This window comes from Stigmatopora argus, chromosome 22, assembly GCF_051989625.1.
Source record: "Stigmatopora argus isolate UIUO_Sarg chromosome 22, RoL_Sarg_1.0, whole genome shotgun sequence".
In the NCBI taxonomy this organism is placed as follows: Eukaryota; Metazoa; Chordata; class Actinopteri; order Syngnathiformes; family Syngnathidae; genus Stigmatopora; species Stigmatopora argus.
This window is the reverse complement of record NC_135408.1, coordinates 9,985,139-10,012,233: the sequence shown is the minus strand read 5'-3', so window position 1 is coordinate 10,012,233 and position 27,095 is coordinate 9,985,139. Positions and strand designations below refer to the sequence as shown.

At 42.1% G+C, this 27,095-nt stretch overlaps 1 protein-coding gene and 1 long non-coding RNA gene across 5 annotated transcripts; one reads left to right on the top strand and one right to left on the bottom strand.

Annotated features, from left to right (window-relative positions):
- Positions 1-347: 347 nt before the first annotated feature.
- On the bottom strand, positions 348-26,874 carry specc1 (sperm antigen with calponin homology and coiled-coil domains 1). 4 transcript variants are annotated; one of them, XM_077591469.1, is made up of 16 exons: positions 26,745-26,827; positions 26,570-26,616; positions 19,933-20,102; positions 19,722-19,857; positions 13,488-14,926; positions 12,669-12,876; positions 12,512-12,585; positions 12,275-12,450; positions 8,780-8,937; positions 8,612-8,712; positions 8,133-8,208; positions 7,597-7,729; positions 6,946-7,039; positions 2,323-2,439; positions 1,048-1,107; positions 348-902 (listed from the first exon to the last, which is right to left on the bottom strand). In XM_077591469.1, the coding sequence occupies exons 3-16, from the start codon at positions 20,098-20,100 to the stop codon at positions 813-815; spliced, it is 3,030 nt and encodes a 1,009-aa protein (XP_077447595.1). In that variant the 5' UTR covers positions 20,101-20,102; positions 26,570-26,616; positions 26,745-26,827; the 3' UTR covers positions 348-812. The 4 variants fall into 4 exon arrangements, with proteins under 4 accessions (XP_077447595.1, XP_077447593.1, XP_077447594.1 ...); XM_077591467.1 differs by lacking the exon at positions 26,570-26,616 and having other exon boundaries at positions 26,745-26,874; XM_077591468.1 differs by lacking the exons at positions 19,722-19,857; positions 19,933-20,102; positions 26,570-26,616; positions 26,745-26,827 and adding an exon at positions 16,872-17,217.
- On the top strand, positions 717-22,673 carry LOC144067667 (uncharacterized). Its single transcript, XR_013298018.1, has 4 exons — positions 717-921; positions 7,624-7,738; positions 19,274-19,382; positions 21,546-22,673. It is a non-coding gene; the product is annotated as an uncharacterized LOC144067667 (long non-coding RNA).
- Positions 26,875-27,095: the final 221 nt, after the last annotated feature.

Below are 27,095 nucleotides of genomic sequence, written 5' to 3'. Positions count from 1 at the left end.
ACTAAAGGAGGGGGAATGGGGACATTTTTGTGCAAGCCACGCCCCCTCGCTCTTTTGCACTCTCTCTCTTTCTCTCTCTCTCTCTTCCATTCACGCGTAACAAGGATTTGATCCACTCTGCTGCTTAGGAAACCCACGAAAGCACGCTCGTCGTGCGTAATGACGCACGGACGTGGACGCCAAGTGCGCGACGCAAAATGGTTTATTTTGAAGGCCGTTATTGATTGATTGGCGTGTGCGTGCCTTTACTTCATTATTCAATTGGACTTCAGATGTAAAGGACAAAAATCGTATTCATTGTTGCCAACATGATATGAAAATGGGCTTGCTATTTTTTTTAAACCTCCTTTATTAGTACAACAAATCTTGAAATGTGACATTAAATAAAAAAAAAACAGTACAAATGTACACGCACTCGTTCATTCCTCAAGATAGATGTCAATAAATAATGTTTTTGCTGAGCATCTTAGCAAAATACCGTATGCACGTTGCCATCTTCCACATTCACGAGATGTAAAAAATAAGTTGAATTCTTCTAAAACTGCCTTGACGTGAAATGCATTCCATTTTATTCAGGCAAGATGATGAGACTTCTACGCTCATCACCTAAACATCATTTGGCACAAGTGAAATTACCCGTGAAAACCTATTGAATGTACACAACTCAAAATGTTTAAGGGTGTGTGTGTCTTTTTTTTTTAATTTTTCAGAAACAACCGAAGAAGCAACGTAGCGCGAGTGTCCAGCACTGTGCGGCACCAGACGAAACGTGGCGAGGGGGACGTCTGGGATTGGACGCCGGGCCGGGCCGGTCAGGTCTCGAAGTGCTTGTAGATCTGAGAGACGTACTGCATGACACTCTGCCAGTCGGGCCTGTCCGTCTTCACCAGTTCTTCGATGTTCTGCTCGGAGAAATGACACGTGAGTACCTTTATTTTTGAAGTAAATATAGTATACTTAAACTAAACTATAAACTTTCATATGGAGGCTGAACATTTCCAAAGTTTCCATGCCATATTCCAATTTGACACCACAAAAGCAACTCACCAGAGAAGGTTTGATGCCAATGCTCTCAGCTGCCTGGAAAGCCAGGGTCAGATTCCGGATCTGTAATAAAAAAAAAAATTAAAAAAGAAATTAAAAACTAAAATACAAAATAGATCTTTTGGGATAAGTAACCCCAAAACAAATCAAAACAATTTGTAAAGTGTAAGAATGCATACTTGGGGAAAATCAAAAGTTGCATTTTTAGGCCATGTTCAAAGGTCAACCATGCTTACTATAATATATATATATATAATTTACAATATATATATTTTGTATTATTAGAGTTGAGAAAAAAAAGAAAAAAGAAAACCTGACCCATAAACCAAACGAGCACCTGGACTCGTCACGTTTGCCTTCACACCGGCTGTCCCTTTTGGAAAATATGTATATGGTATGACGCTATCATTGATATTATCCAATCAGCTTTGATGTGGTCTGGCTGCAAAAGAGCACATTTGCCCGTTTTCGGCATAAAACTGGAGGCCATCCATCACGAAAAAAAAACATCTAATGAAGATAAAGGGCGAGAAGGGCAGTAATGGGATTAGTGGGAGGACAGATTACACTGGAAAAAGCGGCTTGGCTGTTTGGGCTCCAGGGTGAAGTCACTCAGCAAGAGTTATTAAAGTCAACTCGCGTCGATTGAATTATTTAGCACGGTGGCAGCGGCGCGTTTCCGTCATCGACTTAATGTAACGCGCATGACTCATTTGTCAATGGGTTGAATCAGTGGAGGTGTTTGACATTTGTCCTAATGCCAGAACACCTTCGTGTGGTTCCAATTCCCAAAAATTAAAATACCACGTTCAAAATTCGGTGCACCTAGTCAAACGACATCGAAAAAAAGGTCATTTGATAAAGGAGTAAGTACGGTTTAATGATGGAACCAAATTAATTGCTTCTTAGAAATTGCCTTATTGAATTCATTCCTATTGGCATCCAAGGTTATGAAAATCAATTAGTGCCACTATCACAAGTAACATTTGTGACATTAAAACTAAGTGAAATATGGATTTGTTCCTCTCTGAAAGTGGGAGCACAAGACAACATTTTTATTACCGTTATTTATTTTATGACCGTTATTTATTAAAGCAAAGTTAGATCCACATTCAAGACAAATCTCTTCCATTTCCACATTCCTGCACTTAGGCTTTTACACAGACATCTTTGTTAGCAATTTTTTGGAACGCTATACGTACTTTTATATACGATAATCCAACCATAACCAATAAGATAAAGACAATAAGAGCCGTGTGTCTGCATGTAGTTTTGTACCTTATCTTGACTGATGAGTTGCTGGTAAGGGATGTGCGCAGGCAAATAAGTGTGCAGGAGAGCGCAAAAAGCCAAACCGTCACTCCAACTGCTGCTGAAGTTGGTCACGTCAATGTTCTGCCCAAACACAAGAATGGGAATATCAGCAAAAAGTCAAAAAAATTGTCATCGCGTGACATTATCAAGAACCACGGGGAAGTTTTGTGTACATTTTCCAGTCGGCGACAAATTGGATGTTTGTGTTTGTTTGTTTATTTGTTTGCTGGTGCTCATCAGTCTCTGGCCCGAGGAGCAGGGTTCAGCTCATTTTCCCTCCAAATATCTAATCAGAGCATTGATCCAAAGCCGTTACTGCAGGCCAATGCAATTAACCCCCCTGATTGGACGCAAAAACCACAAAGCTCCCGAGGTCCTAAGGGGAAAGCCACATGAAAACAAAATCTTAGCTCTCAGAGCACAAAAGCATGAATAATGCCTGAGCTCCTAATAAGACAATGTTAGCTTCACCTGAAAATGGCTGCCATTGACGGCGCTGGACGAACGCTCACGGCCAATTTCCCCATTTTAAATGAATGTGACGTCAACGGGGCCCACGACAGAGTGGAGTTGGACACCCGTGGTTTAGCGAGCGAGGCTTGCATGCTAAAAAAGCAGTGGACAAGAGCCCCTCGCCGGCTCTCGAAAGCAAACACGGCATCAAGGGACAGGAAGTGTTTCACTTGGCACAAAAGGCAGAGCCTGGCCTTTTTTTTCCCAGGCTCAGAAGAGAGAAGATTGCACCGACGCCGGAGAGCAAGCAGAACATGTTCGAGTTACTAAGAGATCTTTGGACCAATGTTCCCTCTAAGCTGCGCGCGTGCGCAATTGCGCACTACTCTCGTCTTCTCTGCGCACAGCAAATCATATGGAGCGCACAAAATAAAATCCCTTTTTTTTTTTTAGCTGTGAGGCCGACGCGCGAACCACTCATCCGCAGGGCCGCCCATTCATAGATATTAATCATTACATTTTATTATTACTAAATCATTTATGTGTAGTAGACATACACCTGCTTATGGCAGGTGTGATACTGGTGTGTGCCCATAGTGAGCAATGATGATGTTGCTCACACCGGTACTCAGTGTGCTCAGGGAAGTTGTCTTTCTGCCCAGACAAACAAAAAAATTAGAGGGAACATTGCTTTGGATGCTCGGAAAATGGAGACGAACAACGTCACTGACTTGAAATTGAACGGCCAACTAAAGGGTTGAACTTCGAAATGTATATAACCACTGTCATAAGCATTGGCAGTGGTAAGCTACAGGCCAGACAATTTTCTCCAAATTACCATTCATTTTTGCCTGATGCCATTCCGATAAAAAAGTGGCCTGATCTCACATGAAGCGAAGACATCTTTTTTTTCTTCTTCTAGAGATTTACCCATAGAAATGAGATCAGCCCCGAGAAGAAATAAAAAAATACCGAGTGGAATGGAGGTATGTAAGCAGGAGGCATCCGCCCTGAGAGCCTGGCCTGATTGATGAGCTCAGTATATTTCCTGTCAGACAATCACTTTAACTCACCACCACGGGCAGAGGAGCACCCAGGGGAAAAAAAAGACGGACAAAAGGGGGACACCCGAATAGGAAAATCACAGAAAGAGCAACCAAACAAGAAGCGAAAGCAGGATGAAGATTAAAAAAGTTGGACTCGCTCGCAGCATTCTAAAGCGGTCGTAAAGATGATTATAGTCGTGATATTTTGGATCATATTGTCCAATTTAGGCGACCGCGTGCGATTTGTGTGGGAGTCCGATTTCCACGTGACGGATTAACATCAGTACAATAAATAAAATGAGCAGAATTTAAACTCCTGATTGAAGGTTGTTTTCTCTTTCACGCTCTGACCTCTGTTGCTTCCACTCATGGGGGGTCCATTCCTGCCTTTTTACACGATTTTGTGTGTCTGTGTGTGTGTGTGCGTGAGGGAAAGCGTTTCCCAGACAGGGCCGGCCGGATGAGCTGTGCTGTCAGACCCCGCTGAAGCCAACGCTTCCAGCCTTTGCTCATTGTTCCCATTTTAAACAAATAGGATCTTTATTTTTCTTTGGCTTCCATGTTTAATGAGAAAATGTTTTAGAAGCATCCAGGGACTCAATTGAAACATCAAAGCGACATTTTTCTTGGTCAAAGAAGAACAACATTTTACATTCATCAGTTAACTGATTGAAATTATAAAGGGGTGTATTTTTGTTCATCAGAGTACGTAATATTAAAATTTGCATTTTCGGCCTTTCAAAAATCGGCACATCCTTGCTTAAATGTCACAAAATATGGGTGAAGCACATTCTGAGATAAATCCGGCGGTACATCGATAATCACTAATCAACGGAAATCACTATTCTAATGACAAAAATGGATTGGAAAAGTAGGTCGTAAAACAAAGAGCGACTCTTAAAGTGTCAGTTCCCGCAAATTGTCCCTCCGCGTCTGGAGTCGCCGCTCATCGACCTGAACTCACCTGAGGCTTAGCCCACTGCGTGATTGAAGGCACGTAGGCCATTCTCTCTGCTTTCATCGTGTGTTTTTTTTCACCCTCTTTTCACTGACAAACACTTGCGGTAAATAAGCATGTGTGTTTGCTCAGCCCCGTGTAAGATGATAGGACACAATTAGTTCACAAGCACCACTCGGCTCGCCGTTCCGCACGCACACACTTATGTCGCCTGCTCTATTACACATTCAGCTACAGGTGCTTTATGCACAGATATAATCGCAGCTATACACACATGCTCACACAATTACGATGCAGACACACTCCAAAATAAGTTGAATCTAACCTTGCACTAAACTTCATTCTAATTTTGTTTTAAATTTTTATACCTTTCTTCTCCCAGGTTGGCTCTATTGGCCCCGCCTCCACCCTGACTTTCAGATAAACCTAAGATAACGCACGACCACTTGCCAACAAGAAGTAGTATAAACTCCTCTCGTATTAGCGATCACTCCGCCATTCGCAATGACTAACGGGGAAAAAACGCTGAAAAAACGGGAAATTTGGAGCTTTTCTTGAGTCTAATAATTACTAGGGCATTAAGTATGACTAAATAGTAATGATAATTATCACTTACCTTCCGGGCGACCAAAAGACCGGCGACCAATCGACCGTGTACCGTTTGAAATGCTATTATGTTGAGCGTCTTCACATTGACTTGACATTTTACTGTATTTTGTGTCTATGACATGTAGGCTTTTAGTTGTCTTACTGTCAGATGGCAAATTTGTTCTTAAATAGTGAATGAAAGTCAACATTCAGTTGGCATTTGAAATTTGAGCCATACTCAAGGTAAAGAAAGGGCTTACTCTTTAAGTATTAGTCTTTTTGAGAGCATATTGTTAATGTGAATGTGCTGATAATTGCTGTAACCTTTTCACAGTCCATCCAGCATGGTGGCTTTGTCACACTGTAACAAGCCGACCTTTCCTTTGAGGTCTCGCGTCCAATTCATTTAAACTGACAGGACTGTCGTCATTCATTGCCATTGACATCGGCAAAAATCCAATCCATTTTGACCGGGAAGGAAAGATTCACCTTTCCCAGTAAAGATGGATTAAACGTCTGGCGTCGTCAATGGAAACCAGTGAGATAAATGATTAGCCCCACTAAGGGTTAACGGGTGTCCCGCCATCCAAAGCGTGAAGGTGACATATTTGGTTGAATTTATTGCGGGTGGTCTTGCATTGAGGATTAGGGATTAGGGAAGAATGCAGCTAATTCAGAGAAAACAGGAATTGGTCAGATATACTGCTTGTTTAAAAAAAACAATCGTGACCATTGATGTAAAGATAAAAGGTGTTTTTTTGTAGGTACTTTTGTGATGGTCTGAGGCAGAATCCAATTACTATGGCAGATGTGGACTAAATCCATAAACATGCAAGGATCAACATCTAAATCAACAACTAGTGCTCCATGAGGTGAAAGATTAGAGCGGGACTCAAAGAGAGAATTTCAAATCGTCTTAAAGCATTCCTCATACTTTTAAATAGTGATACGATCCGACTAAGCCTTCTAAAGGAGGCAAACCATTGGCTGCCTCTTGGGGTCTTAAATGCTACCCGACTTGGACTTACCAGAGATTTTGATTAATATGAGAATCACTTGCACTAAATAAATAATCAAACACAAATGATCCCATCCAATGAAAGCAAGGACTTTGGTCAAAAATAGAAAAATGAGATTTTTGCCAAAAGCTTCCTGATTTGAACTCCAATTAAAATCAAATCTGAGGGAATAAAAGTATACTGTTGTTGTTGTTGTTGATAAAACAGAATGCTCTTCAGACCATCGGACAAACGTTCACACGAGCACGTGCGAAGTACTACGTACGTGAAACACGAGACGGCTCCTACGTGGAAGTTAATTAGATTTTAGATAGGGGAAAATAACGCGAATCAGTTTAAAGCAGCTGTCTCGGAAGGCGGCCCATTGAAAACAAACACTAGTGCCGCCCTCTGTTTCCAGTGTACACAAAATTAAGCTTATAAAACAAGTTCAAATGGGATTAAAAGACTCAATCGTGACCAAGTCATTTGAATTCACAGCAGAAGTTGGATGCGACAAAGATGGACGGCCCGCAATCCCTACCGGATAGCCTTGTGTTTTCTTCTGGCACCACTTGAGTAGCGCGTTCCTCTTGGATCCCCCGTACTCCCGCGCCAGTGCAGCCAAGGGGTCCGTACTTGGTGGTGAGGGGAACACAAAGCACAAATACGCAGTGAGAGAGTCACAGATGGCATCATCCAAGATAAGAACATTTCGTGGTTAAAGTGCAAATATCGTTGTCGGCGGAACACCGCTAGTTAACGCTCCCGCAATGTGTACGTTTTCCATGCTTTGGCAACGGCGTGAAAAAAAATGAATAAACAAGATAAAAGAATGACCCCAAACACAGAGCGCACAAAGCGGATCGCGTTCCCGAGGTCATCTCGGCGGTGTTTGCGTTGCAGTTGGGGCCATGGGAAGACCACCGCTCCAGCGGGTCATTGCTCTCAAGACACAAAACATGTGACTGCTACGTTGCTGTTTAATTCATCCATTCCCTCTTATCTTATTTAAAAATATTACCCCATAAAGCCCCCATTTTTAAATTTTCTATCCACGTCCATTATAATATGAAAATGAGTCAATACTACACAAATACATTTAAGATTTTGTTATGTCACCGGGACTAATTGGATTGCTTTCCCGCTAACTTTTGTTGTAAAGTTATAGAGCAGAAACTAGAAAATGTCTCACCTGAACATGTTGTTGCCATGGTTGCAGCCAAACGACGACGTACGGCTTCTCAGGGAAACCGGGCTTTTGAAAATGGACTCCAGGGATGGACTCTTCCTAATGAGGATGCTGGGTTTTGTGTCTTCGCTGCAATCTGAAAAAGGTACCGCTACATTCATTTCTCAATCAAATCAAAAATATGCTTTAAACTAAGGTGACTGCCAAGTTGACACTGACAATACAATTGTAGCTGGCCAAATAATGCCGGAGAAGTAGCAACGTGACATCACCAAATGAGATTAGATCAAAACATTTGCTTCCTTGGGCAAAATGATGAAGCCTCACTGGGAAAAATTGCAAATCCTTTTAAAGTGACGAGCGTGGCAACAAACTACATCTGACTTTTTTTTTGTCTCTAAAGGGTCTCTGTCTTGTGTTGCCTCGGCAACCGGGCTACACTTTTATTTGCGTTCAGTCGAGTTCATGTCAGAGCCGACCGTCCCAATACTGCGAATAGGAATGATGACTAAAAAAGTAAAAAGTGATTGAGGACGTACCGTGAGGATGAACAAAGTCTCCGTGACTGATTCTTTTTTCCAACAGCTTTGACAAGGGCTTTATGTACGATGGCCTCTATAGAAAAAAATCAAATACAAATAATATCAAACAAAAGTGATTATTAACCCTTTATACATAGCTAGATATACAAAACACTATTGTCAATGAAGGGTGCACTTTAGCTAAATTTTTAACCGATTTATACCCATATATAACAGACATAAAAAAATATATATATATATATTTAAAAAAAATATATATATATTTAAAATATATATATATTTAAAAAAATATATATATATATATATTTAAAAAAATATATATATATATATATATATATATATATATATATATATATATTTAAAAATATATATATATTTTAAAAATATATATATATTTTTAACATAAACCCCGGTTGATAGCCAAATTACTCATGCAGTTCCAACCCAAATCGTTTTGAAATGTGTCAAGATTTGACCTGGGTTGGCGAGACTGCCGCAGCAGGCGCGGTGCGCATAGGAATTCCACTCAGTGGACTTCTTGGCGAGCTGTGGATTTGAACTGTAAGACCCGATCCACCTGAGAGACATAAGACCAGAATCATCCACTGAGAGACCGCGTTATGCCTTTTGCGTATGGCACCTACTTGGTCCTCCAGTGTCAGATGATTTAACGGGGGACTTGACGGTAGCTTCGGCCTCCGTTTTGGCATCGCCGCCGGCGTCATTGGCGGGACTCGTGATCACGCCGGACCACTTAAGCTTGCTGTCATGACTGGATTGTTTTAAATCATCACCTTGAGACCTGACAGACAATAATTGCAATGGTACAGTGAGTCAATCGCCCGTTGGAAAACTGTCCGGATGGTCGAAAGGTCCAAAACACCGAAAAAAATGTACGCTAAAGGAAACACAAAAAGCACATACTATATATTGGCATCGTATAATTTATTTGCTCATGTTATGTATGAATGGCCAGCATAATCAAACACAATTTCTTTTACAACATCGCATATGCAGTCTTTGTTTGTTCTTTACGTATGGCTTTACTGAGACAAAGTGAATACATAACAATTGCAAGTAGCACAGTGAGGCTTGTATAGAAACGACAATTTTTTAAATTAGGAGTAGAACCTGAGATCCTGCAACCGTGTGGCTCTTAAAGGTAATAAACAATTCAGAGGTGGGATTTAGTTCATATAAAATACAATATCAGTAGGGCACACTTCTTTCAATTCACGGTACTTAGTCCTCATTTCACTATCCTTAACTAACATTTTCACTATTGTGCGGCACAGTTTTATTGGTCAGTTAGGATTAGGGCCATTTAAAAAACAGTCAATTCTTGTTTGAAGACAGTAGAAATAATTTTGAAGTTATATAAATGTATGAAGTCATTTTTGGCAAAAGGCAATTGTTATTTTGGAGAGGGATATTCTTCAAAAATGTATTGAACACTTCCCAGTAAGAATATACTGGATATAATAGGCTATACAGTGGCAAATTCTGCACGGTATTGTGTTACATAGTCATCTACTGGCAAAATATGGCATTGCATTTTTATATTTGGTGTATTTCACCCACCGCCCTGGAGTGCCTATTTGTCCAAATCAGTCCAAATCAGTCCAAATTATGCATACAAATAATAAATAATACATTAAAATGCATAAAATAGTGGCAGAAGAACATGTTTTAGGATTGAGCTAAAATAATGTTTAATCCAATCTAATCACTAAATCTAATTGAATCTTTTAAGATGTTTTATAAAATTAAAGATGAGGTGAATTGGTGTCCAACTGTTTACCACTTGGAGTAAAAATTAATATATAGTATATATTATGTGCATTCCTCATTTGTAAAATGGATGAGAATCTTAAACAGTGTGTGATGACAAGTTTAGTGCTAGTAAGCAAGTCAGAAAATTAGTAAATTAACTCCTTTCGTGCGGCTCTTAGAAAATAAATTAAACTTCTTTGAATGAATTTATCACTGGTAAAGTCTAATCCATTTCAACAGGGAGGGTTGGCAGCAAATGCACTTGTTTTTGGTCAGGAATTCGCTTCAAAAGGCACACAGCAGAAAGTGTCAAATATTTTACACAAATACTGGAGGATATCACAAAAGAAAAAAGTGCATTCGATTATTTTTTTTAAAGATGTAAAATAAATGTAAACAACAAAATTGATGCTGCAAGACAGAATTTGCACTGATGTTTGTTCATGACCACATTTCATTTGTAAGTGCCCGATCCTCACGAACGAGGTGCTAAAATGATCCTCACTAGTGTCCTTCTACCGCTGTCTTGGTGTCAAATGTCGCTCCTGGGACAATTCTGGAAAAAAAAGAAGACGCAATCAACACATTTGAAAACTCTCGGCTTGTAATTGGCATTCTCAATTCATGACAAAATTACAGATGTTAAGAGTTTTGACATCCATTTCATTTTTCCTTCATTTTTCAAACCCAGCTTTCTGCTCCATGCACAAATCATAAGGACTCATTAACTACAGTTTAGAAAGATGATTACCTGTAGTTTGATACTAACTAACCGGTCATGCCGCTTAATAGCGTCAACAAGGCTTTATTCCAACCAAGAACAGCAGGTGGCACAAGATACATTCACTTGAATAGAATGAGGCAAACCAAAAAACGATTGTAATCTGTCTGTGGCTTGCAAAAAAATGGGGGCGTCACTGGTTCTTGCACTCATAAATCATGATTGGCCAACTAGATTCCGCTAAATGCCACTGGACTACACTAGACCACGTTCCAGGTGGACGAGGGCAGGGTCACGAACAGAGCACCTCGCCATAGACCCGCAACCAGTGACACCTCCGCCATGCAAGCCCAGCTGAGATTATAGAAGACGAGTCAAACAAGCAGTAGGCGAGAAACACCCAGTGATATGAAAGCACACAAGCCAGGAAAGACAAGCAAAGCAGGGCAAAGCAGGGTAGGGCAGGGCAGGGAACTCACCTGGACTTTAAATAGTGGCTGGTCAAATAACCTCTTTGTGATGGATCACGGGGAGCTGCCGGAGGTGGGGGGTGCAACGGCTTTCCTTGATTTAGCCTTGCTCGAAAATTATCCACATCATATATTCATAAGGGCGAAGTATGTTATTTTAAGCGTGTGAGGGGACGCTGAAAACGCATGCAGACACAGACTTGGACCAAGTGGCTCGATGTTTTACACCAGGTTCGGTCCTCAAGAGACCCGATCCGGTCTGTTTTCCAGGTCTCCCACCTCTAGCACACCTGAATCGAATGGTCAACTCATCACCAAGCTGTCCAGAAGCTTCATATCGATTCAGATTATTTTATTCAGGAGTGTTGGTGGGGGGGAGATAAGGAAGACAGACCAGATCGGGGTTCTCGAGGACCGGACTTGGACATCAGTGCTTTACACAATGACAGGACACGCAGATGGACATGTCAGCACGGGCGGCGAGATAATTCGGCGTGAGTGTAACCGCTCAATAACCGCTGTTAAGATCTCCTAGTTGGAATGGATCGGACGTCGATTGACGGCGAACTCGTTTAAATTCACAATGCTGAATTCTCATACAGTAAAAATAAAAAAGGATCCACGGATACGATGCATCATATATTTGGGGAAGCACATGTGATTGCCTTTTGGGGGCAGAGGACATTGCAAGTGAGGAAAGCAGCAGTACACAAAACGTTGTGTCAGATAAATACCCACAAGCCAGGAATTATGTGGGAGAGCAAAGAAAATGGGGCCAACTCATTTCATATTCAAATCTGTGTCATGGTGGATGGTCATGAAATAACATCAGGCAGATTTTTTTTGTTGTCAAAATAAGAAATATACTGACTTTAAAGTTATTACTCTGTATTTCGGGGCTTACAACCAACCCAAGTAGAGTGTGTAAAAAAAGATATTTAAGACAGAGGTTTTATTTTTGCTGTTATAAAAAAAAAACAAAGCAAGAACTTAAAATGCCAGGTCTCAATTATAATGATATATACTTGATTATCTTCTAAATAAAATGATAGATACATAAAATGTTAATAAAAAAATGAATTGCATCGCTACCTAATAATACCATTTTGTTAATTGAGACGTTTTTGCGGTTTAATTTCATGAATTTGATACAAAATATGATGTAAAAATCATACCTGACACCTTGCAAGGCCTCCAGGTCTAAGGAAAGCTTGGCACTGCGATCCCGCTCCTCCTGGAGCTCCCTCCGGAGCGTACGCAACTCCTGTTGCGCCTCCACCTTGATATCATTGGCAACCACCACCGCCGTCTGTAGATCGGCCTGGAATCGACGCCACTCCTCTTTTTCCTCCTAAGAAGGCCCAAATATGCCATCGTCATCTCCTCCCATCGCCTCGTTCGGACCTTCGTACCTTCATTTGTCGGCTAAAAGCTTTCAGTTGTCGTTCTGCTTCAAATTTCTGCTCTTCTATGTTTTTCACGAAATCTGCGACAGGCAAAGGTCGGCCAGAAGATGGCAAACATCTCAGAAATGACACTTGAATAAAATATGAAGCGAGTAGAGCATACTTTCTAGGTCGAGGACCGTTTGATTGGTATGGAGGTTGACGGCTCGCTGTTGCTCCACTTGGTCTTCCAATTCAAAGATGGTTTCCTTCATGTCCTTGGCTTGCTTCTCTGTTAGGAGACCCGCCTCCTCCAAGGCACTTACTCGCTTGGTGAGCTCCTCTTCCCTCATGTCGGCTTTTTCTTGGACCTGCAGGCCTTCGGCCTCCACCTGTAAATGAATGAAAACAACCGTTACGGGAGTACGCCAAACTCCCATGTGGCACATTAAAACTGTTCAGCCCATAGAGACACTCAGATTTCCATGTATTGTCTAAACGGCTGGACGGTACTTGGCCGTTTGGTCGCCGGACTTTTGGTCGCCTGGAAGGTTATTGATAATTACCATTTAAAATTGTTGCTCAAATTCCGTAAATACAAACTGAATTATTATTTAGTCATACTTAATGCCCTATTAATTATTAGGCTAAAGAAAAGCTCCAAATTTCCCATACTTTGATTGTTTTTTGTTGGAGAACTTGTTAAGACCCTGACGGACGTCTCTTCCTAAGGGGACAACTCATGTACATACAAATCCTTTCTTATACATTCACACGTCCGCTCAGTGAAACTGCTCAGGGCCATTGTTGGCTTTGATTGATGCGTAGACCGTGTTGTTTTACCTTGTTTTGTCGCCGGACTTTTGGTCGCCCGTTGTTTGGGTCCGGGCGACCAAAAGTCCGGCGACCAAACGTCCGGTCACGACGGCTGGACAGGGCAGGTTTAAAAAGTGCAGGAGGGTTTCGAAATTGCAAGAAAGCGCAACAATCTGGAAACTTATACCTTGGAAATGCTGGCTTGTACGTGTTCGGTCTCATCTTGGGCCCGTAGCAGATCCCGCCTTAGTCGAGTCAGCTCCTTCTCCAGCCGCTCTCTCTCGGCGTGGGCCGCCTTGAGCAACTTCTGCAGCTCTGTGCTATCGGCGACACTCTGCACGGCCTTGGGCTCGCACGCCTTTTGCCTCTCGATGTCCAGCTGGGCCCTCAGCCTACTGTTTTCCACTCTGAGAGAGTCCACTGTGGCTTTCTGCTCTTCCGCAGACTGCGCCGCTTGACTTCCGGCTTCCAGCTCTCGACTTAGTCGGGCGCGTAGCCTGTCCGCCTCTTCTCGGAGGGCGCGCGCCTCCCCCTGGGCCTCCTGGTTTTCCTCCTCCAGGGCTCGCAGGCTGCCCGTTAACTGCTGCTGGATGTCGACCAGCTTCTCCCGTTCGAAACGCGAGCTCTCCACCAGCTCGGCGTACCGCTGCTCCAGTTCGAGGAATCGAGGATCTTGGCTCCGGAGCTCGTCTTCCCTCTGGGCCTGCTCCTGCAGTCGATTCGAAAGCGCCTCGTTCTTTTGCGAGAGGAGCTCCGAACGCTCCCTCTGCTGCTGGAGCGAGCCTTGCAGGAGGCGCCTCTCCTCGGACAGACGCTCGTTCTCGGCCGTCAGTTCTTGCACCACTTGCTGCTGGTCGGCAAGCTCCTGCAGGGTGGCCTGCAGCTCCTCCGCGGTGCTGTGGTGATTTTCCTCCATCTGGCGTATCCGTTCGGTCAAGCTCCGTACGGACGCATGGTGGTCGACCATCGTCGCTTCGCCGCTCACGTTACTGCCGAGGGATTCCGAGCGCGGTATCTTCTCAAACTCCGCCGAGTCGGGGGAAGGCCAATCTTTGACGGAGCTGGAAGAAAGCGAGGCTTTAACCGGCTCCGACGGCAGGCCGTTCTGAAGTTGCGGAGGGCTACCGGATAGTGATGAGCTCTCAAAACCGAGAAGCCTTCTCTTTACCTCTTGGTTTTCCTCTCTGAGGTTTGCTAGCTCTCTTTGAAACTTTGAGTTCTTTTCCCGGAGCTCCTGGATCAGCACGAGAGCCTCTGTGAGCTTTTTGTCCCGTTCTGAAGCCAAATCTTGAGGCGCCGGTGACGAGACGGAGCCTCTACCTTTGCAGCGTTGCAGCGCCGCACGGAGCTCGCTAATGTCCGCGTCTTTGGCTTTGGCTTGGGCCAACAACTCTTTCACCTGACTTTCCAGAAGCCCCCTCTCCTGGCCTTCCGCTTCGCCGCGGTACTTCGTCGAACCACGCGTTTGCTTTGTCAAGGTTGAGAGGCTAGAAGTGCTGGCACTGGAAACAATCCTCCTGGAGCTGGAGCTCCTCAACTGGTCCCTCAGGGAAATACGCTCCCTCGTTATCGACGAGGGGATTTCTCTCGGGGCCGGGATGCCGGACTTTTTCGTTGCTTGAGAACCTGGGAAAGGCATCAATGTAATTGCTATAAATGCAGTGGAAATCCCCCCCTTCTTTCTTGTACTTTTCTTCGTTGCCATCATAAGTGGCACTAATTGAACAGAATGTGGGTCACATTCTGACACTCCTATTAGTCCCTGTGTTTAGTTGAAGCCAACTGTGCCCTATTCAGACATTGTACGCCGTTTTAAACAATAGAGCATCTGCCCTGGCATTGTTTCACTGTTTCTCTGTGTTCATTACAGAAGAGTTTTACTGTGACATTCATTAATGTGGGTCACCAGCGCAAGCCTACTCTGGACTCTATTTGAATTGCCACACAAGTACTTTGTTGTACGTTTTCCCCCCCAAGAACAGTGATTCAGTCTGTCCTCAATGATAGATTTGTTCCGTGGCATCGTTTCAATTTGCGCCTGAAAAATAAAGCCACAAATGTACCAGAACTTCCATTTATGACCATGAGAAAGTCAGGACAATATCATTGACCTCAGTAGACAAATATGTTTCAACCTTTTCTTTTTCCTCATCTCACGGTTTGCAAAGACCGAAAAGCAGCTCTGAAAATAGACACGCTGTTATTGGACTATATTTTAGAGCCTATTCGTCAACGGCTGACAGCACGCGGACCACAGACTATAGTCTGAGCCACAGTTTTGGTAAACTAGCGGGGAGAGGAGACAGAAAGGCTGAGTTTCGCAGCCGCCATTCAAGTTTGGTCACGATGATGATGGTCCTAACGCTGAAGAATATTTCTCCTCCTCCTCCCACAATTGTCTATAAACTCGAACGCTATCGGCTGCCAAGTGTCGGAAAAGCTCGTGGTGGCTCGGCAAATGGAGCTAAAATACGGGACAGTTCCAGATTTGGAGTTTCGCCTGGGCATGTTTATACGAGTTCGAACAGTGACTATTGTGAAAATGCAACGTGCTGCCTTTGGGTGAAAACCAAGTGATTGTGAAGCCGTCATTCCACAAACATTGGCCGTAGCCGTGGCCAACAATCATTTGGATTGCGTTGAAGAACAAAACGAGTTCGCCAAGTTGACCAAGAAAAACAACCGGCAATAGCTATTAAAATAGTTTTGACAGCGCCAAAGAAAGACCCTGAAAAAAAAGTTCAGTTACTTTAATAGGCAACAAGCTTCGGGAAGGAGTGAAGAGCAGGAACAAAAGAGATAGGCTAAAAATAAAACCTCAGAATTTGATTTCAAAAAAAAAATCTGTGTAAATATAACATTTTTTCTCTCTCTATTTGCACTCCCAAGTACAAACTAACAACTTCACCCAAAACAAAATCTTCTTTTCTCAGTGAAATGATTGCTAAATCTTTTTGACCAAGTTATTTCTTTTTTTGTAATTAAAAACAACTTGAATGAAATCAGAACATGGCTAAATTGCCCAAGCCTAGTCATGTACAAGTCAAAACCAGTCCAAATTGAGCCACTGGCTAATGTTTGCGCTGGTGTAGGCGGCGGGTGTTGTGTAATGGCAGAAGACATCACGGCAGATTTACGCCACATTTGAAACATTCTGTCACCAGCTTTAAGTCGCCAGCCTACGATGCAGACTTTGCAATGGAAAAATATTCTGCCCTGGGCAGCATAAAAGACGTGCGAGGGATGCTACCGGCTCCTCACGCAGCTTATTTTCAGCTTTTCCGGCAGACAAAGCGCTCTCTCCTTCTGCCCTACTTCCAGCGACTGCACACAGATGCACAAAAAGGCCGCCGCCAGCCGACCGCGTCCACCAAAAAACACAACTCGCTCCCAATTTCCCCATCATCGACCATCCTCAACTGCTGCAGAGCATCTAAACTAATAATCACCCGTCCCAACTTCTCCGTCAAGATATGCGGCAAGACGAGAAATGCTACTTTGTCAACCTCAATCTCATCATCCCGGATCATTAATGCTTCTAAAAGAAAGTATAGATAGAAGTGAGGCAGACCTCTTTCCGAATCCTCCGGTCTGCCCGCTTGGTTGCCCATGTTAGTCCAACGCGCGACTCCCACACTCCACACAGCGAGGACAAATCCGACAATTTGAGGCTGCGGCGGAGTGATGCGCGAGCGTGTGGGGGGTGTTCTTAGCGTGCTGGCATTTGATCAGCATCCACAATCGCCACCACTCAGTCGCAGTCGAGGAGAGTCAGAAGCAACGCCCGCTTCTTCTTCCTCGCTACGGATCCCACGCCTGCGCGTGTGTTCTTGAGGCACACGAGCGCACGAATCCCGCACAAGGGTGACAGTGTGCTTAGCTGGCAGGCGCGTATCCGGCAAGCATCATATGCACATCATTACTGCTGCGATAACAACGGGATCAGGAGGTGTGGTCTACCGTAGTCCCACACGCAAACTCTCGCTGTCATAAGCACACACACACATGGAATTACGCACCACCTCCTATCAAGCTCTTACTAGAACAATGAAATGTTCTCGTGCTACTGACATTTATAACTCGCTACGGACACTCAAAAAGAAACTCCATACTATTTTCGACGCAATATAAATACATGTCGTTTTAACTACTTGCATTGGTCGTCATCAACTAGTAGAATTGTCCCAAAATTAACAGGCCAAATTATTACAAAGTGATCCTTTTTCTCAGAAATTGAGCCTCAGTACAAAATTTCAGCCTGTGTCATACTATTGCAATGTTTTGGGTTTTTTCAGCCGGTGTCATACTATTGCAATGTTTTGGTTTTTTTCAGCCTGCATCATACTATTGCAATGTTTATTTTTAAATGTTTATTTTTAAAGGGTTTTTTGAAATGTTTTTTTGAAATGTTTTTTTGAAATGTTTTTGAAATGTTTTTTAAAAGTTTTTTTAAAATATTTTTTTAAAATGTTTTTTTAATAATATTTTTTAAAATGTTTTTTAAATGTTTTTTACAATATTTTTTTCAGTCTGTGTCATACAATTGCAATGATTTTTTTTAATTTTTTTTTTTTTTTTTACAAATGCGTAACAGAAAGGGTGACAGTGTAATAATGTGTATACGGTAGAAGCCTTATTATTATATATAGCCAAGTTATTTGGGGGCTATAAAATTGTGCATGAACAGTAAATCAAGGACACACAACTAAACTGAGCCTATCTTAATTAATATCATTTTTGGGGCTTGTGTCAATACGCCTCAATCACAGCTGAGTGTGCGCGTGTTTGAGTGCGTATGCAGTCTGAATCATCCCCAGTAGACTGAGGCACATGTGATTAATTCAACTCCAGATACGACAGCCTACAAAACCCGCTGAAAGGGACCACGTCAGCTAACTCAAATGTTAATACCGTACAACCTAAATGCACTATTTGGCAATAAGAGTAGACGAGCAATCCATTTGAAATGAGTTCATCACGAGTAGACGTCCGTGGCAGGCAATGATGACATTTGAGCTGAAAATGCAGTATCAGGAAACTTGCCAGATAGATGAATGGGGCAGTCACGAATCCAAAATGACTGACAGTCAGGGAAATATGAATAAAACTGAATATCATAGAATACAGCAGGACTGTCAATGTCCTTCCTTCTTTCTCTTGCAGACTCCACTGAGACCACTACTCTTAAGAAAGCTTCACTAAATTATTGAGGGACATTTTAAATAAGTTATCAGGAACCTATTGTCGAACAGCAAGGCACCCATGGTCAAGTTCCACATAAATAACGTTTTTTTTTAACAGGACTTGATTCTCCCTACGAGCGACAATATTGCACGTAACATTCTTTTCATGACAAAGAATTATTTAGTAGATTCATTCCCTTGATGGCTGCTTAGCAGAAATCAGTTCACTAAACTAGGCCAGTGTGAGTATGTGAAGAGTGATTAATTTATTATGCACACTTCTCACTCGAGTCAAGCGAATAACGGTGGGAAATAACGTTGCTTTAATTAGAGTGGATTCCGTGCTTTGTGCTTTTTTTTCTTTATCAAGTGCAAGCTTTGCTTATTTAGGGTTCTTCTCATTTGAAGTCTCAAACCAATTATTTTTACTTCAGCGAAAAGAGCCTCTGGATGGAGAAGTGCATTGGTGGCTAAACCAAGATAAGCAAAGATACCAAGCAAAAGTGTTCCAAATTAATACGGTCCAAAACTTAAATAAGCATTATAGAGTATATATATTTTTTAAATGTCAGTATACAACTCATTGCCTGCTATTGACCACAATAGACGGCATTAGATGTCCGATTCATTTTGACTGGGAAGGGTGAATGATTCAAACTGGAATGGACGTCTATCGCAGTCAATGGCAGCCATTACATTAATATAGTTTCCCAGGAAAATGCATATGACAGCCAACATTCAGAATTCAACTGTCAAACATCATTTATAAATGATTCCTAATGTGTTTCAGGTTCAATTTTGGAAGATGATGCATACGGTCAGTCAATCCCATGACAAAGGATTGGTCTCTTCCTGACAAAATTGCACCACAAGGTGGCCAACGTCAAGTACAGCAAATGGTAAGTAAGGCCTTCCCTTATGAAATGTTCAAAATGAGTGTGTAGGGCCCTCTACTGCCTAAAGTCTGAAATTGTACCGCCTACATATTAACCAAAGAATCTCTCTCCAGTGAACATAACACATATAACAATAATATATATTGTCACAGGGCAGCACTGACATGATTCTGTTAAATAGCCAATGTATTGTATGTTTCTGTACTCTAAAAATCAGTCAATCCGCTGGCAACAAAAGTAAGTGTTGTACACTGGTTATTTAGAAATGTGTTATTTCTTCAGAGCTGTTTACTTTTTAAAAAGCACACATGCTCACATCTATATGGAGGATGTGTGACTTACCAACTAGACCACGTGGGCGGCTCTCGGCAAGATCTGAGATGGCTCCCGTGGTCACGGTCTTCTTCATGCGCATGCCGGAGGCAACCCCACCCAGCGCGGGCTTCGTCAGGGCATCATCGCTATTGGCTCGTTTAAGCTGAAAACAGAACTGCCCTTAGTAACTGAAACAGTAACAGCAATAATGCTCGAGGTCAATTAGCCTTTGGCTCACCCTGGTGAGTCGCTGCTCTGACGCCAGCGTGTAGGATGATCTGGAAGGCCTCATAGTGCTGGTGGTGGACGAAGAAGATGAAGAACAAGGCGGTAAAGGGACCTGCTTAGCACGCTCTTGGAGGCCCGTCTTGGGGAGCCCCAACTTGGTGACACTCGTTTTAATCATGACTGTGCGACAACAACAAAAAAAGGATCAACGTCCAGGAATCCAAAGGTTTTCGCAATTGAAAGCATGGTGCAGCCGGTACTCGGTCGTTTGGTCGCCGGTCTTTTGGTCGCCCGGAAGGTTATTGATAATTACCATTTAAATCATTGCTCAAATACTGCGAATTGCTATTTAGTCATACTTAATGCCCTATTAATTATCAGGCTAAAGAAAAGCTCCAAATTTCCCGTACTTTTATTGTGTTTTGTTGGAGAACTTGTTAAGACCCTGACTGACGTCGCTTCTTAAAGGGACAACGCATCTACATACAAACTCTTCTACACTCACACGTCGGCTCAGTGAAACTGCTCATGGCCATTGTTGGCTTTTATTGATGCACAGACCGTGTTGTTTTACCTTGTTTGGTCGCCGGTCTTTTGGTCGCCCGTTCTTTGGGTCCGGGCAACCAAAAGACCGGCCACCAAACGACCGCACACGGGTGCAGCCACGTATTTATTTCAAATGCGAGCTTTAGGAAAGGTTTTCCTTTTCCTTCCAACACCACATCTTGATGAAATTGTTTCAAAAAATGAAATGAGAAAAGTGCTTAGCGATGTCACCTGACAGGTACGCACGCAACCGTGACGTTCCATAAATAATGTTTTTTGGGGGGAACTGAAAGCGGTTGGCGCTAGAGCAGCTGGATTTTCCTACTTTTTCCGACAGGATGTGGTCGCAGGCCACGGCTGTGACAAAGAAGTTGGCCTTCCATGTCTTTAAGGAAACATACTCAGCTGCAAGGGCAGAGTAGATGTGGGAAATGGAAGGAAGTGGGAGTGCACTTAACACAGAAGAATGAGCGGGTTCATGACTGTATAACTGTATATCCTCTGGAGGAATTGCTGTGTTATTGATCAGGGAAGCAGTAACTTGACCTTTTCTTTGAGTCCAGTTGTCATCGTGATTAGAATGAGCAAAAAAACGCAATTATTGATGACAACTTTAAACCACCTAAAGAATGGCTACCAGTTTTAAACGTGATTAGATAGGATATATTTCTGAGCAGACAATTGCTTTCAAATCTGAAATACTTTCACCAAATGTGTAAAATACAGTTTTTATGAAGATTTTAACATGGATTGCTTTGAGTAAATATTCGTAAGAGGGCGGCTTGTCCTACTACCAGTCGACTTGAAGTTGGTTCCTCATTTCTCAACTATTTTAGGCCGTCCAAGTAACTACGCCGACAGATTGTAAGAATTAAGCAACAGTTGTAAGTAATAAGTTAAACAATGAGAGTTTAAAGCAGTTTGAAATGCAATGTAATGTTATTGGCTTATATCAGTACTTCTGTGGTCTCTTTACAGTCAGTCATATGTCTCCAAGTTTTCTGCAGGCAGTCAAGTGACTGTTTTCTTGCACTTCAACACATAGTTTAACCATTGTGATGCCTCTTTTTTTCCTAGGAAATTCTACCACGGCAACAAGAACCTTCCTCCAACAGAATTGATTCGTCAGTGATCAAGTTGGGAACATCACGACTTGAAGAGTGCAAGTCTACTTCTACCAGGAAAAAGCCAAACAGTAGGACATACACTAAGTTGTTTTCAGACTCGGGTTCACTGCAAAGTATTTTCAAGGGGGAAACAATCTGAAATATGGCCTTACTCGAACTGCGGCAATATGAGGCCAAATCCTTTTTTGAGCCAAAACTGTGTCCCACTTACTTTATGGTGGCCTAGTTAAAAACCCAGATGTCTCAGAGGCAACCTGAGATTAACCAATATTAGAATCTGATCTGGAGGTGAATTTTCTGAATGGAATTCATTTCATACATGCATAGTCCTTGCATTCAACTAAATTAGTTTGACCAATGCTGCCCAAAGTCAATTAAAATACTGCAGCTGTATTGTATAGCATGGGCAGATAAATGAGGCTAAATGGCAGCTGTTGAACTGGAGTGATGGGGGAAGATAAATTAATTCAGTTGTTTAGATTTTAATCCTGAGTGTGGATTGTTGGCACGCTAGACAGGAAAGGAACCTCCAATTTTAGATGTGTGGAGCTCACCACAGATTTAAGACTCATTGGCCGCCGTTCATTCAAAAGAGTTAGAATTTAGTTTTGACGATTGCGCGTCCGTCTTGGTCAATGGCACCCAAAGGGTTAAGGATGTTGGCGAGTTTGCTCGTAGAGTAGCTTTCCGAAGGCTGATGGAACTAAAAAAATATGACATAAGCCTCATACGGTAATATTTTCCTACCCCCTGTTGTATAATTGTGCGTAACAAGGAGTAGTATTGCTCAGTCGCTTTGCAGTAGACAAACATAAGACAGCCGTCAGAAATGGGGCGAGCAGACTTTTACCATAAAATGACTTGTACTTATTCGTCCTTTTTATTTTCCTATTATCAAATAGTACTTGTCAATACCCTTTTTAATGCCAGATAGAAAGATTGTAGTTTAATATTGTCAGGAAGAGGAAGTCCTATTCATAGTATTATTTATATGGCCTTGTTATTGTTTTGCATTGATTGTAAAACATTTCAGTATCGATAATTTAACACTTTTGACATCCCTAATCCTGAAACACCAGGTCTTTCATCATCCAGATTATATACATTTCCAAGTAGTAAATTGAATATACTTTACTCTTGTTTTTGATTTAACATTTCTAATGAAAACAATGTGTAAAAGTGTACATGATAGCAAATAATGCCAGTGTACCCTAATGTGAGGGTGGATCTCTCTGGAGATCTTGGCCTGTGTTGCTCTTCTGGTGTAATTTAGATCCCACATCCTATGGTATGCCAAGGCTGTAGCATGTGGGTAGGTAGCATGCCAAGTGTGCTTTGGCCAGGGATGGAATGACCCTTAGAAGTGAAATTTGTCACGTGGGCATCTCTGAAGCAGATAAATCTAGGGAGGTGCTCTTCTAAGAATCATGAGCTCAGCTAAAACGAGAGCAGAAGAATGTATTATTAGCTTCACGCTGCGAGATATTTTACAGGCGCCCTTCAAGCCTGGAAAGAGGTGAAACTGACGCGCACTCGGGCGACCTGGGAAAATCGCAATCTAGGAAATGTGGGAATGAATTGGAATTTGCCAGCATGCAAATATAACACTGGGCGAATTTGGAGTGGATTTGGACAGAAAGTTTCTAGCACCAGGGTCTTTCTAACGACAGTATTCATGCTGGTTCATGTGGGCTCCCTCCCACGGACCTACATAATTCAGATGGTTGTCCCTTTCCGTGTGAGCGCATGGTGACAAACCTCGGTTAAACTCTGCTTCTAATTCCCGTTAGCCCTCATAGAGTATTGATGGATTTCATAAAAAATCATTTAAAATAATAACTCACACTTTTTACATTTGTCAAAGAACCATATGTCAAAAATGGCACATTTATTGCCAAGAAAATAAAATTCTCAGATCAACATCACTGCTCAAACATTTTTTGGGGGATAATACATAACTAAAAACTTCAAAATGGAGTTTTATGCAAGAATATGCTCCATTGTAGAGGAGCCATTCCCCAACCCAAAGGTTGTGGAGTCGATTTCTCGGCCTGTTGACCTTCTCTAGGTATCCTTGAGCAAGACAGTGAACTTCACGCTGCATCATCAGCAGGTAAAATATAGCAGGATATAGTGTCCAAGCCCCTTGTTTGTCAACAGCATTGGTGCATTTAGCTGCATGTGAGCCAAACTGACAAGTTCCTTTGAGCCAAGCTCCCCGATGGCTTAACTTCCTGCTCCGATTGTGTCAAACTTCAAGACTGATAAACAGCCGAGCGACCTTGCAAAGACGTTAGTCGTTTTTCTGCGTGCCTGTCGACTAGGCGGGCCAATTCCATAGAAACACTTGCCAGCATCCAGCAGAACAAAAGCCCAATGACTTTCCACAACGAGGCATCGTAATGCATTCAATAGGCCAAGCTAGAAAGACTCGCTGCATTTTTGGGGGGTGCGGCGTAATGCTTTGAATCTGTGATCTTAGTCTGTTTCATCTTTACTTACATAATCACCTTCTAGACAAATATTTCACATTGATTCTCATGCGCACATTGTAAACTCGCCTGTCTTGTTAAACAAGATAATGATCTGGCTTTCTGACGTCCAATCACGTGGCTCTCCGCATCCTTTTGATGATCATTGAAATGAGTTCATGTGAACTGGGAGGGCTGGCAGCGAATGGTCTTTTCTTCCTTTGATGCCAAATGTCCCAGTTCAAATGGATCGGACAGCTATTGCTGTCAGTGGCAGCCATTGATTGGGTTAAGTACTTTTTAGAAATGACTTGCCTGCTTAATTCAAACAGATGGAAAATATTTTTGGAGAATCACCATTTAGAATACTGTACATATTTTAGATGACATAAATACTTTTTTCCCAGATGGCATTCACAACCTTATCGTCTCCTCTCCTCAATTAAAGCGCCGCCGAATTTAGTGAAGGACATTTCAGTCCAACTAGACGAGGACAAACACTGTATTCGCTGCTTAGCCGTGAGTCACAGAATTTCTGATAAATCTATTAATGGTATCCAACAAAATACTGAATCAACACCCACAGCCGCTCTATTGTTAAGAAAGGATCCACCGTTCATTTTTGTTTGCTTTTGCTCAAGGGCAGGGCCCTCAGAAGTCACTCTGTATGATTTATTACATCATCATCATCATGACCCAAGCACATTTCATAATAGCCCGCCTTCCTTCCACCCTCCGTACCACATCACAAGGTCACGTCAGCGCCACGTGTAGACGAAGCACTCCAGCACGGGAGCTCGTCGGCTGCTCAGCGTGGCGTTATTAGCAGGATAATGGAAGAGCTGGGAGACATTCAAGCAGCACTGAAAAGAGACCTTCAATTCCCTGTAGAGAATCAGGCAGAGAATCTTGTTCAATGATTCCCACGGCAACAGCGCTTCAGACCACTGAGCATTGTTTCATGCCAACTCCGGCATGTGCCACGAAACATGGGCCCTTCCCTGTTATACCATTGACTATAAATAGCAAGTAAATGACAGGAACTGCCTGGGTAATGATTTAAACAGATGATGAGAGCAGCCAAATGAAAAAAAAAAAAAGACTGAGGCTCATGACTTCATGACTTCAGTTTCCACAAGATGTCAAGTCTAGGACAACCTATTTCAACACAACAACATGAAGTTAAGACAAAAACTGCAAATGAAATGTGCTTGGGTGATGAAAATAATGACCGTATATACAGGAAAAACTTCAAATCACCGACAGCGAACTAGTTGTAATGTGAATTCTGAAGTGTAAACAACTATTAAACTCTGCAAGAATCCTATTCAGGTTCTCATTCCCCAAAAAAGCAGACTTCTAACCATTTCATATCCTGTTGTGGTAAACCATGAAGGGCAGAACAGACTTTATTTGCCACCAAAACAACATTTACGTTCAGCACACTATGTTTTTTGGTGCATATACAAAACTATTTTTTTTCTCTTCGGACATTTTAAAAGCAAGATGAAAGAAGTCAAAGCTCTCATTTGCTGCGCCCCAAAATATGACTGTAAGAGCCACTTCATAGTCAACCGACTGCATAAAAACAACACTGTAAACTTATACATAGAATTTGGGAGGCGGCCATCCATCGCCGGTTTCCCTACTTAATCTGTCGTTTCCAATTTTTTACATGAAATATTTTGGCGTATTTAGTTCTGATCAAATGGTTGCCCCTTAACACAGTTCATCCAAACCAAATAACAATCAAACATTTATTCATTGTTTTAAAACATCTCAATCCAATGCCATAACAACCATTTATGGACACAAGACAACTTTTTTTATTTTATTTTATTGCAATATAGAGACTTCTGATGACGTTTTCACCCAGCAGCCCTCCAAATTGGAGACACACGGTAGTAATTATATTAATTAGGGCTTTAGCCAACAAATAACTCGGTCGTGCCAAACGTGTTGCTGAGTGAAAGAAAAGTGGCCATTAAAAACCATTTGAACAGCAAGATTTCTCTGACAAAGCACATTGAGTTGCTGTATTTTACCAAAAGCTCCACTAATGAGGAACAGCTCGCTCTGTATGATGGTAAATTGGATTTCACAAACTAGTAGTTTGAAGCATTGAATAATGTTTCTTATAATTTGGCTATTAGGAGTCTGCTAAAATAAAAACATCAGAGCAACCAATCGATCAGAAAATATCCGTTTACTAATTATATAGCAGAATATTATCATGATGTCAATTAGACCAGCATAAGAACAGCAAATAGTATTTCACAGATATTTTTTTTCAAGATTAAAAAAAGATCTTACATTGATCTAACAATGATCTTCAAATAAAACTGAATATGAACAGAAGCAATACTAAAGTCATCAGACCAGCTCGATTAAGGAGGCATAAAGCGTCACAAATTCATCCCCCAAAACATATGACATCCGCAGCTTCAGCATATATCATCGAAATACTCCAATCTAATAATCGATCATCGGCGTTTCCTCTTACCAAACCATCTGTCATCCGATTTAAAATGATGGTCCTTGGGATTTCTCCTTGTAAATGACCATGATACACACAGGAAAGGCAAAGTTTGTCCAAATGACACAAGGCAAGCAATGAGTATTAGTCCGATCAAGGGCTGCAGTTGTGTTATTATTGTTATTATTATTATTTTCCTCACCTATTCTGTATTGCTGCCGAGACGCGGCTGTTGTCGGGCCAGGATGCAGCCGACGCGACAGCCTCGACCGCTTCGAGTGCCGTCTCAAGTCACAGCTGGCCGCTCGATAGGTGGAGCGCCTGGCGCAGTCCCTCGCGTGCATTGTGGGAAATGTAGTCCGTACGAAGCGCCACTGCGCTTTTTCGCCGTTAACCGCGTCACTGTTGCATCGGTAAAACAAAGCATTTATCCTTTTTGTTGTTGTATTTGTTAAGCATATATCATATGATATATAATAATTAAAAATATATATAATTAAATACTCCCCTGTTCATACTAGCTCCTATGTGTTGATATATAATCGTACACACA